Here is a 13,529-nt window from a genome sequence, read left to right as displayed (position 1 = left end):
CAGCTCACTTCAGTGCAAATGTCATCACGCACCAATTTGGTAAAAGATGAATTGGAAGGCTAGGATAATTAATAAAATTAACTTTTGTATACATAGTTATTAAACTTTATACTTGATAGGTCCCACTGGATGGCCTCCTAGGTCACCGGATTTAACACCTCTGGATTTCTTTTTGTGGGGAAATGTTAAATCCGAAGTTTATCGTATTGTACCTACAACTAGGGAGATATGGTGGAGCGCATGCGTCTTTTAGACGTATTGCGCCTTCTACGCTTCGTGCAGTGGGAAGAATTTCGCACGTAGGATAGATTTGTGTTTGAAGCAAAACAGTAGACACTTTGAGCAATTTTTATGATATAACTCTTTTTAGAATGAATTTAATTAATGTTGTTAATGTTTTTGGTGAATTCTTGATGTAACTGTACTTGATGGGAGTGATTTATTTTTCGTGTGGGATTTTCCTACGGACGATTTCTGGATTTGTAAGTCCTTACTTATTTCCCTTACTCTAATTTCCGGATTTTCTACAACCGACTTGGTCACTGTCAATTTGATTTCTTCATTTAAAACTGTTTTTTTCTAGTTTGTTTTTTGTACTCTACGCTTTCAGCATCCTCTAATCATTTTCAAGTAAAAATAAATGTTGTAATGCCTATGAAAAAATGTGTGATTCTTCCTTTAACAAAAAATTTTGAGAAAACGGTTAGAGATAAAGGCAAACTTATTGGTATCAAATTGAAGATCTCTATCAAAACACGTTACTAGATACAGGGTGTTAAATTTAAAAAAATTGCGCAAAATTAAATTGAAAATATCATTATTTAAGTAACGATTTTGATCACCCCGTATAAAAAAAATTAACTCTACATAAGACTCTACATAGATTTTTCAAAAAGATAGAAAACGTCCTTGGTAAATATTAAGATATAAATGATACATTGATTTTCGTGAAATTGTTAATAAATAGGCAACGTCGCATTTTAGGGCAAAACAGTTTTAGGGTTAAAGAGAGCGTCAAATAAGACTCCCATTTCGGAAAAAAAATACAGGTGGTTTAATTTAAGAAAAAGTTCAAATTATATACCGTGTTTTTTTGGAATACAGGGTGTCCCACTAAACTAATTTTAAAAAGTAGCCCCTCTAACTCAATTAACATTAAAGTTTTTTCCGTTTCAAGATTTAGCCGTAATCGAGCACCGCGATATTAAATGGACACTTTGTATATGTATGTATATTTGACAAAAAAGATATGTTTTTACTGATGGCCATGCGATGCAGTATTTTTTATTAACATAGATAACTGATATAATTTTATTGGAATAATAAGTTATGATGTACTGTACATTGGTTGGCGAATTCCGAATCCAGCATTATTATGAAACCAGTTATACCAGTTAACAGAGCTTGGGGTATAGGAACCCACGAATAGGATAACTTTTAAAAGAATTGGGTTAATCGTTGTCATACTATATTATTTTATACCACACAAATGAAGTGATCACTCAATGCAATACAGAATATGACTCGTATTCCTGCATTAAAAAGAATTAAATGCAAGAAGATTGCTCAAATTATTGGACATAAGTACAAAAAGGACAAAAATCTTAGATTGCAGAATAGAATCAATAAACCTTTTTATTAAAAGCTGGTTTAAATGAATGATAGAATGATGTTTTATGAAGTATTGCCTCTGCATAAATGGAGAAGTAAATAAAAAATAAGATAAGCTACTAGCCCATTTCATTGAGCCCTGTTATGTTCAGACTGATGGAAAAGCATTTCCTTGTTAGACTTAATAAAATCACTCAAACAAATATAATAAGAGGGCAAAAACTAGTTTCAATTCAAAAACAATAAATCTAGCTGCAGTTTAAAAAGTGATATCTTATATTACACGAGCGGTCGAACAAGATAAAGTTATCTATGATTAGTCGTGTGACTTTAAAAAAGCATTTGATAGTGTAAACTTTAAGGTTCTACTGTCTCCTCTAGTCGATTGCCTTTAAAAAACAAAATTGATTGGCAAATAGCATCTAAAATACTAAAAAAAGTGGTACGTATAAGTAAATGCCTTATATTGGTTTAAATACCTATCTCAATAATTGCTTTAAATGCCCCTTGAAGGTGTTGACAGAAGAACATGCGCTAAACTCATTGGGAAGAACATTGAAATATTTTGCTGCATTATATCTAAATGACCTTTGATAGAGATATGCTTTGGTATCACAAACTTAGCAGAATGGCGAATAAGCCGATCATACACATCAGAGGTCCTAATAAGCTCGTTCATTTTTAAATATCTTATAAACAAAAGTATTTAAACATAGCTCAAATCTTTTTTGAAGTCTTAGCTATCCAGAGTCATTATGGAACTCAGAAACATCAATCACAATCAAATTTACGTAGACCATAACAAAATCTTAAGCAGCTGTTCTGCAGTCTCTGAAGTATATCTCAAGCAGAGAGCTCTAAAAGAGTAAGCCAATAGATCGACAAAATTAGACAATCATAGAGTTTTAATTTAATTCTAGTTGAAGTACTTTCTATGAATATAAAGTGTCTTTAATTTTATGAAACTTTTTTAGAGAATTAGAGATAACTACATGTTTTTTTAAGTTGTTATAAGTCCCTGAAGGATTAATTCTGGTAGTATTAATAGTGAGGTTAAGGGAATTTGATAGGTCTTTTGAGAATTTTCCAAGTATAAGAAATTGTGTTTCATTAGGATTTTATGTCAAACAACGCAACAATGTATAACACAAATATCACTGATTGGTACGTGATACAGTGTCGTTCAGTTATTTTTAAAACAGTAATAAAGTAGGAGATCAAAAACATATTGATAAACATTCATGAAATTAAGATTACTGGAAACATATAGGTATAAATAGAAAACAAAAAAGGGCCAAGAATACTTCCCTGGGGTAGTCTCTGCTCAATTAGCCGTTAATAAAATATCATTAAAACACACCTTCTGTTGTATATCGGATAAATAACTCCTAAATAAGCTTAAAGTAACCGATGCAAACCCAAGAAATTTAAGTTTAAGAGCATAAGAGCTCATGACTCACAGTGTCAAATGCCTTACTGCTATCAAGAAGCAGTAAACATATTTACTTATTTTAATCACAGAATGACAAAATTGATCAGTCACTTTGGCAAGGCCGTAGTAGTACTATGCAGAGGTCTTAAGCCTGATTCATGGCGTTAAAATCACAAGAAAAAATCACACAACCAAATCGGGAAACCAATTCAACCAGAGAACTCTCCAGGTGGACCAATCAACTAAAAAAGTTTTCATTTAAAGGTCGATAGAAGAATCCTAAGTAAATATCTTGTCCATGAACTTTAAGACTTTTTTTTCCTATTTGCTTGAACTACCACCGTCAACGGTTTTGAATTTATAAGAGCTTCTTACGTAGAAAGCAACCCACCAAAAAAGTCTTAGATAGTCCAACAATATCTTAGTTTTCCCCGTCAACAGCTTCAACAAATTCATCAAAATTCGAACACAATGATCGCATATTGAAATGAGAAAAATTAATAAATGTATTCTTAAGAATAATTAATAATCTATAGCAAGTTACTAGTAATATATGTATAAATCTAAATATAGATTTACATAAAGCCACTAATCGGGCAACTATGACAATATTATAGTTATTACATTTCGCCTCAACTAATTAATATTCTCTTAAAATTGAATTCTATACAATTCAAAATTAAACCGAAAGTACTAATATAGATAGTGTGGGCAGTACCCACTATAGTCAACCAGTCAAATATGAATTTGGATTCGTTTTTTTATAATTTAACTGTTGATACTATCCTAATTATTCATATTAAAGTGTCTCATGTATATATACAGATTAGTAGTTATAAAATATTATAATATTATAAAGTTAGGTAGGATATTGAAAAGAAGAAATGAGCTCAGAGGTCGATAAATAAAACTTTTAATTTACTATAATAGTGACGTAATACCCAACAAAATAAATAACTTAATCTCATTAAAGAGTTAATAGTTTGAAACTATTTACAAGTTATTGCCTAAAATTGTCAAACTACTCGGCTTTATTTAAATCTAACCGTGTAAGATTTTTTTTACCAAATTGTGACACACACGAGAAAAATCCCAGCAAAAAATTCTTTCTTAGACGTTTTTTGGCTAAGGTAAGAAGAACTTTTAGAGTGGTACTCTAAAATGAAACTACTTATTCCAGTGTCCGTAAAATTAATTTTTCTATTAGCTCCATGCAAAAATTATAAGATTCTTTTTTGAAATAGAAAGCGTTTTTTCTATAACAACTTTTTTTTACTAAATAATAATTTTCTAATCCAGAAGTAAATTTCTCTGCCATAAATAAGTTCTTTCCTATGACTGTTAAAAATATTAACAGTGTGACGCAGTAAAAACGGACGTGTACGCACGCGTTCATTCTCAATTGAGGCGTTTAGAGCAAAAGTGGCCCAAGCCACATTTTAAAAAAAGTTGAGTTAACAGCAAAAATGACCTACAAATATATCGAATTTTTATTATGCAATACCGGCCCAAGCCTATTTCGACCATTTATCGCAAGATGTCACATAAATCCACTTTTGCGTTCATATTTGCTGGAGCAAGACTGGCCCAACCCATTGTGGGCCGCTTTAGTATTCAGTGACGTTGAGATTATTTTGACCACGTGTTTGTAATTTTGATAGCATACTTTTTGTTCGAAAAGTAAAGTTTTTTTTTCAAATAAAATGCAAAGAAATATGTCTGGTTGTGACGAAGATCGCTCTGGTAAAGTAACCTATAATTAAATTTTATTTGCACATTTGCAGTTAAAGTTGTAATAATATGTATTTTGAGGTTATGAAAATACCGTGTTTCGTGGGTTTGGGCCACTTTTGCATTTATATTTTTTTTGTTTCAGATATAGAAGAACCTTTTCAGGATTCAGGTTCTGAATTCGTACCTTCGGAAGTGAAGCTATCGAGCTCTCTGGTTAGTTTGTTTCCTTATCAATCGATAAAAACCTTATATTTTATTATGTTTTTATTGACGTCTATAATAAAATATTGTGTTTTATTGATTAATGTTTTGTTTATATTACAGACACAGAACGCACTTCCTGCGAGCAAATTATTCAGGGAGCAAAAAGAAGGAAAAATGAAGGACAGTGGAAGAGAAATATTAGGAAAAGAAAGCGTGCTGCTGGTGAAGAATACGTGAACACCAAGGGAAGGGTGATTTCTTCCAAGATATTTGAAGCCAAAGAATGCCCTTGTTTAAAGAAGTGTCACGAAAATTTTTCACAAAAATGGCGTGAGGCTCTATTCAAAAACTTATAGTTTGGGATCTCACACTTTGCAGACTTCTTATATTTTTGGACATGTCAGAGTTCTAAACAAAGAACAGAGTTATACCACGGAAAATATAAAACCAAAGGAACACAGCAGGTGCTACATTTTGCCAAATGACAAAGGAGAAGACAAAAAAGTTTGCAAAACTTTTTTTAAGCAATCATTGGCCGTGTCTGATGGCCGCATAACTAGGGTATTGAAGTCAAAAAGCACTGATGGAACACCACAGCCTGATAAACGTGGAAAATCAATACCAGTTATTAAAACTTCTCTGGAAAAAGTCACTGCTGTGAAAAGTTTTATTAATAAATTACCAGCTTATGAGTCCCATTATTCATTAAAAAAAATTCCAAATGTTAAGTTCTCCAGAACTAGACTTAACCAAAATGTACAATTTGTATAAAAATGAAACTGAACAACCTGTTTCATTGTTTGTTTTTCGTCAAATATTTAAAAATGATTTTAATTTAAAGTTTTACGCGCCATTATCCGATAGTGTCGCAAATGTGATGCTTTCAATATTAAAATTAAAGCAGCTATGGCAGATGGCCAAGAAAGTGAGGCAATTAAAGCATAATAAGAGCTGCACCAGAGCAAAGCTGAAGCTGCTAGACAAGGCATGAGAAACGATGCTGAAGTTGCAAAATCGGACAATGACCTTACCGTAATTTCATTTGACTTAATGAAAACATTGGCAACGCCGATCATTTCAACAGGAGTTGCGTACTACAAAAGGCAACTTTGGACGTTTTGTTTTGGGATTCATGATCTTCAAACTCGCGTAGTACACATGTACATGTGGGACGAGAGTGTTGCATCCTGGGGTCCTCAGGAAATTGGTTCCTGTATTGCACACTACATTAAGAGCTTTGTTACCACAAGAAAGCTAATAATGTACAGCGATCAGTGCGGTGGTCAAAATGGCTGCCCTTTGTACATACATTGTATTATCCAGCGATTACACAGTTAACCACATTGACCATAAATTTTTAGTTTCTGGTCACTCCTACCTTCCAAATGATCAGGACTTTGGATTAGTCAAAAAAAAAAAAAAAAAAAACACTATAAAAATTTTTTGTTCCCAATGATTCGATGCAAGTGGTTCTAGAAGCCAGGAAAAGAAATCCGTTCAAAAGAGTAGTTATGACATCCAGCGACTTTTTTTCAACAAAAGAACTAGAAAAGGCATTAACGAATCGTAAAAAAATCGCTAATGAAAAAGTACAATGGTTGCGAATACAGTGGTTTCGGTATGATAAAGAAAAACCTGAAATTATCCAATTTAAATATTCCAATAACGAAAATGTTTTATTTAACGAAGTTAATATAAAAAACGGGGCAACCAAACTTTCCATGACATGGCCAGACTTCTTTCTCTGTTCGAGGGACCTAAGCCCATACAAGAAAAGAACTACCAAGACTTGTTATCTTTGCTTGATTATATTCCACCAGTAAACCATGAATTTTATCGTCAACTGGTTCACAATGGACGTGTTGAAGAAAACTCGAATGTTTTTGAAAATCATGAGGAAGAAGAAAATGATTAATAAGAGTTCACGTTGAGTTTTGTTTAAAAATGTCTTATCGTTTACCTAAAAATAAATAATTTTGCTTTAGTAATTCATTTTTACTCTCAAGTCAGTAAAAAAAAGGTTATGCAAAAGTGGCCCAAGCCACATACAAAATCTTATTTTTCAAAAAAAAAACTATGTATCCAAAAACTATGTTTAATATTCCACCACTTACCTAAATAAAAATAAATTAATAAATTCTTAAAATCGCCTCTAATAATTTCGTAATTAATCTTCAAAAAATTTCATTATTTTTATTTGCGAATTTCTCCATAAAAAATATTTTTGGCTTGAGCCACTTTTGCTCTAAACGCCTCAATTTAATGCGGGCAGTTAGAGTACTATAATTATGCCTTAGTAATTACATTTTTTTATACCGGCTTGGACGGTATCTATTGTATGGCATAAGGATAGTGTGTTGGTGCTAAAAGCTGATAGGCACTTGTGTATACCATTGAAGGACATTTTAAAAAACAGCAACTTAGTATCTAGAAAAGTAGATCAAATATTTGTAGTAAGTAAGTATTTGTAAAAGTAAAGTACCCACCTCCATATACTATTAGTACTTTATAGTATTTAAATTCAAATTAAAAATTAAGGTGTAAGGGATTACGAATTACAAAACGTCTTAAACAGGGAGGTGAGTTTTGCATTTCTTTGAAAATTCAATAAGTTTTTAATTGAAAAGCTTAATCCAATTAAATTAGCTGAAATTTTAACAAAATAACTTGAAACATGAGCTATATTATCATTAAATTAAAAACTATACCTTTATAGCAACCATTATAGCAAATGAAATGACTCTAAAAAAACATTAAGTTACATTATTACTTATATTATATTACATTATTACTTATACATATAATTTTTTTCAGTACCAGTACTATGTTTTTTTAATGCAGTAACAATTAAAAAAGCAAGAAAAGGAAATTCATGGAGACATAGCATAGCAGAGAGTAGCATAGACATAGCATAGAGAATGTTCACGAATTAGAGGCCGGATTTGCCAGAAGAAGGGAGATGTTGGAAAGTTATAGGCTTCCATTGCAACCTTTTGGAATAATTTTATTTAATTTGAAGACCCTAAATAGCTTAAAGTTTGACTGAAACCTTGACTCTGGGGTAAGGGCGTTGGAACACCTATTTAAACTTTTTTATGCATTGAATATTGCATACCCTTTGGAATCCCACCATGTCTTGTATTTTGTAGAGAAGCTATTATTTATTATATATATGAAACGGTCTTGTCTTACAACATCCACTGTTGTTGCTGTAATATTGTCAACCACAACAATTTTGTTGATATGTTTCAGTGGTTTCACAAATTCGACATCTTGCCAATTTGTTTTTATATTTTTTAATTTTTTAATGTATAATAACCCTTACAAAAATCTAAATATAGTTAATGTTTACTAAATAAAATATATTGTGTTATTTACACTTTACTCTTCTTACTTTATAAACAGAATTTATATTTTGCCGAATACTGTGACTATTCACGTATATATATCTTAAGTTTTAGTACTTTTTTAAAATTATTATATACCGCGTGGACTGGTTGAAATAAGTATATAGGGTGTAACCTTAGTAAGTCATTATTTAAAGACCCTGATGGTAATTTTTATTGCTAGCAATTATAAATATTGTATTTTACATAAACTTCATATGCAATCGCATAATTATTCACTAATATTACACTCAGTTTATTTAAAGGTAAAATCGCCAGTACACAAAAAATAGCAAGCAGTAGATTTCTTTGAAAACTGAATTATTCACGAAAGTAAGCAGGAAAGAAGGTACTGCAAAAAAATAGCCGACTGATAAAAAAATATATATTCTACACACAAGCATCTAACAGTTCAAATTTTTATCTACAGCACTGATTTTGAAGCTTCTGCATACGATACAGAGTGATTTTTATCGAAACAAGGAACATAGACAATGTTGCAATAGTTCATACTGAAAAGACTCGCATAATTTACTACTTATTTTGTATTTAAAACTACTTCTGTTAGCATATAATAAATAGTTTGAGCGTAACATTGGATTTTAATTACACCAGAAGCTTTCAGACAATGACGATTGCTCACAAGATGTGTAAAAACATACCAATTTTAACATCCAGATGTACTACTGCAAGTGGCAAACTAAGGTTAACAAAAGTCGTGGTTGGTGGAAACCCTGACGAGGGAGAATGGGGATCGAACTAAATCAAGCAGCTAAACGGTTTCCAGGTCTGGTACACAGATAGATGGAAAACACCGGTCAGCCGGCGCCGGAGTGTACAGGGTGTCCCAAATTCGAGGGTGACCATTGGGATCTCGGAAACCGTAAGAGTTACGGGGTCGGTTAAATAAAGGCAAAGTTGTGCAATTTGGAGCCTAATAAAATTACGTTTAAAAAATTTTAAAATTCCGGATACTTCCGAAGATATCCAAAAACCGACTTTATTTAAAGAGATATCGGAAAACTAAAAACAGTTTTTTTATTGCCACTTTTTATGCTCTACAACAAGACGCAAAAAAAATCCGACGTTTCGTTTTTTTTTCAATCATCATCAACTTTATTTTTTCTTATGGGAGCCATGTTGGATTTTCTCATTTTTAAAAAGTATTTTTAATTGCCTTTAAAATGAGGTATCGCACTTGCATGTCCGACTACTCCTTCTAGTACTTCCCATAAGAACTCAATGGGATTATATCAATGGGATTTATTGTATATATAGTATTTTATAGCTTCAGTTTATATAAAATCAATTAATTTGGAAATCCCATTGATATATGTTTTTCTCTTGCACTCATAGAGTTCTTATGGGAAGTACTAGAAGGAGTAATCGGACATGCAAGTGCGATACCTCATTTTAAAGGCAATTAAAAATACTTTTTAAAAATGAGAAAATCCAATATGGCGCTTATAAGAAAAAATAAAGTTGATGATGATAAAAAAAACGAAAAGTCGGATTATTTTTTTTTGCATCATGTTGTAGGACATAAAAAGTGGCAATAAAAAACTGTTTTTAGTTTTCCGATGTCTCTTTAAATAAAGTCGGTAAAAAGTAAAAAACGATTTTGACAATTTTTTTCAGATAACTCCGGACGTATCCGGAATTTTACAATTGTTTAAACATCATTTTATTAAGCTCCAAACTGAGCAACTTTGCCTCCATTTAACCGACCCCGTAACTCTTACGGTTTCTGAGATTCCAATGGTCTCCCTCAAATTTGGGACACCCTGTACAGGATAAAAACAACTACAAGAGAATCCTGTCCGCTAGAGAAACACACTACAGTTTGCGAAGCCGAACTTAATAATTGGGCCTGGGAATAAACAATGAAAAATTGCGTTCTCATTTTATTGGATTACTCAAAAGTTTTTAAAATTTTAAACCATGAAATGATACTATCAATTGTACAGATTACTGGATCCGTAAGCATCAAGTCGTTCTTGATAATAAATGATCAAACATTGAAAAAGTAAATACCGGTGTACTTCAAGAAACATCCTTGACATACATACAATTTCATCAATGTTGTTGTTTCATCAAATTTTGCCAATAACATTTATACGCAGACGTTACACAGCTTTAGTGCTCATTCTTGATAGAAGATCTAGCAAATGCAACTAACTTAATTAATGTCGATTGGACACAAATAGTTAAACTGTCTTAACACAATAATTTCTACTGCGCGCGAAACGTGCATTTTAAATCTTAAGTCATCCTCGAAGATTACACCAAGATTCTTTTAGGTTATTAACTTTTTAACTGGGTCCCCTCACAAATAGTTCTACATTATCCTAGACAATCTCTTTTTATTTCTTAAAGAAAAACACATTACGGAGCACTTGCTAGGATTTAATTTTGAATTATTGCTTAATGAGAATATTGAAATACTTGATAAATTTTTGTCCTGTTGAAGTCATTAGCACTGCAATATGTAATAGCCGTGAAATTATTATTGTATCCATAATAGGTCAAGTTTGCTAAAAGCAACGTATTGAAAGCTTTAGAAAAGTCAAGCAATACTATTGCTGTAATATGATGTCAGCTCTATCCAAATTCTCAATGATTATAAAAATATTAATAATATTATATTATAATGGGAAAACTAGTATTTCAAATCAATTGCAAACAAGAAAATTCCGTGGTTGTTTACAGAGGTTTTTAAATTTAAATTTTCTTAAATGTTAAAAATTACGATCGGCAAATATGTGAGGAAAGAAATTAGATTGTTGCATTTATTCATTAGTTGAAACAAGATCAAAATAATATAGATTTGCATAAAATAAACCTGTTTTTATATTTTTTTGGATGCTTAATCAACACCATTGATTTTGCTTAAACTTTAGTATTGTTGTCGTAAAATTTAAAAGTTACTAAAACGGAATGAAAAAAGAAGCCGACAGTTCAATAAGTTATACATTTCATATAACTTAAATAAATTACTAAGCTTAAACTAAATAAAATTATTAATATTATTATTATAAATAAAAAAACAACAAGATCTTGTTTTTAATTGTTTTATATCTTTTTATATATATTTATGATTTTCCCTCTTTTATCTGCGTGTTTTAAACTAATTTGTAATTGCATGTCTAATGCGTTTTTATATTTATTTTTACTTTAATAGTAATAGCAAGGTATATCCAATAACATTTTGAAAACTAGACAATAAGATAGAGAGTTTGCCTTGTTATGCTGTTGTCAAATAAATTGTTTAAAGAAATTTCTTATTTAAATTTCTTACAAAATCTGACTAAAACTACTACTAGAAATAATTTTAAAAATTAAAAAAAAACTTCACTGCAATATTTGAAACAAAAACAAAAAAACAGAAAATATTGCAGTAATTTAATTAATTTTTGTGTAATATTTGTCCATCACTTAAAGATTTTATTTAAGTTAAGACTTATTTAAGAAATAATCACTGTTTCATTTTTGGAGAGAAAAGACTTTACAAAAAATTAAAATTTTATCGAATAAAAATTATTAATATTGTAGCCAAATTTATTTTACAAGAATTAATAGCCGGTAAATTTGTACTTACCAAAAGCTGCATATTTGTAAGAACTGTATCAGCTATTAGCTAGGACTGCTCTGCGAGTACTGTTGATTGCAGGCGGACCCCACCCGATATATATAAAGCCCCCGGTGCACATTATGCGACACTATCAGAAGAGCAAGGTCCCTTTCACTTAAGGATCTTGACTAACAATCGAAATGGAAATTTGTGAAAAATTGTCCTTAAGAATTAATTTCAGGAGGTAAATTTTTGTCATCGAATGCCGATCTGCATTCCTGCCGCTATTGTTCTAGGATATAAATATGGATCAGTTTTTTCACTCAAAATAACGTCCTTGATTTAATTATGATTGATACCCACAACTTAGGATGCTATTTCGATGGTGATGATTATTATGTATAAGTAATATGCTAACATCTATCGTGTGCCGGAAGAAGTATGGTTGCAAATGAGCTTTTTGTTTAGGAAACTGATGGTCAACTAGTGGGCCGATACCTATTCTAGTTTTTTGGTTTAAATAATACAGGGTGTCTCGAATTGCAGTGTCTCTAACAGCGTATTATGTGTTTAAAATAAGCGTAAATTTTTTTTTAAACATACAGGGTGATTGATGGTTGATGGTACCTTAGACGTTTACGGAGAACGGAACATAGAATTTTTTCGAAAATCTGGCATCATGCATTTTAGTTAGTAATCTAACGATTAAAAATATTTTTTGCGATGCAGCATTGCTGCTTGTACCAAAAAGTAGTAGCAACTTTGTTATTTTAAATTGAATACCCTGTATATTATTTTATTTCCTAATCCGCTATCGCCTTATGATTGTTTTTGTAGATGTTTCTATACCTATTTTTAGTGGTTTTTGAGAAATTAATTACCGCAAAATGGGGTTACTTGGGACAAATTCACTTTCATTTTTTCAATAATGTGGTAATTTATCAGAGTTTGTAGGGAGGAAAAGCGATCATCCCTTCGTAAAAAATTTCTTTTATATGAACTTAAACTATATAGCACCATAAATGACTCCTAATGTAAGAATATTTGTCAAAAATAATATTTATATTTACTGTCCCAAGTAACACCGCATTGGGGTTAAATGGGACTCTACCCGTTTTACGCCGAAAACGCATGTTAAACTACTCAGTTACTTAGGACCGCAGAAATATTAATCTTTATCTTTTGGAATACAATATCTTTGGAATATCTTTTGGAATACACCCTCTATGAGACATTGTCCATTTATTAATCACTTGCCTCCAATAAGTCTTCAATGGTCGAAACACAGCAACATCTAGGGGTTGACAAATATGTGTACTGTTTGGTGGGAGTAACACAAAACGAATATTAAATGCTTTGCCGAGGTTTATCACATTTATAGATAAATGTGAAGCTAAGTTTTCCCCGATTAATTTTTGGAACATCCCTGTTATATTTTTGAAAGTATTTTAGAGCAATCTTGCTGAACCAATCTTCAAAAATCACCCCGTCAAACCAACCTACCAACCAACCAGTGCTTCGATCGGTTATACCTGGTTCCTCTTGGACCTCCTTGCCGCCAAGTGTCGAACAAATGTTCAGCTTTGTAAAC

The 13,529-nt window shown here is 31.4% G+C and overlaps 1 protein-coding gene across 1 annotated transcript in view; it reads right to left on the bottom strand.

The window, feature by feature from the left end:
- Window positions 1-12,105, bottom strand: part of LOC126746275 (cuticle protein 18.7) — a 38,688-nt gene extending 26,583 nt beyond the window's left edge. Inside the window, exon 1 of the mRNA XM_050454439.1 lies at window positions 11,966-12,105. Coding sequence (XP_050310396.1) covers window positions 11,966-11,977 — 12 coding nt within the window. The 5' untranslated portion in view covers window positions 11,978-12,105. The remainder of the gene's footprint in view (window positions 1-11,965) is intronic.
- Window positions 12,106-13,529: the final 1,424 nt, after the last annotated feature.

Source organism: Anthonomus grandis, chromosome 17 (assembly GCF_022605725.1).
Source record: "Anthonomus grandis grandis chromosome 17, icAntGran1.3, whole genome shotgun sequence".
Taxonomy (NCBI): domain Eukaryota; kingdom Metazoa; phylum Arthropoda; class Insecta; order Coleoptera; family Curculionidae; genus Anthonomus; species Anthonomus grandis.
The sequence above is the reverse complement of the archived record's forward strand: the minus strand, read 5'-3'. Positions and strand labels throughout refer to the sequence as shown.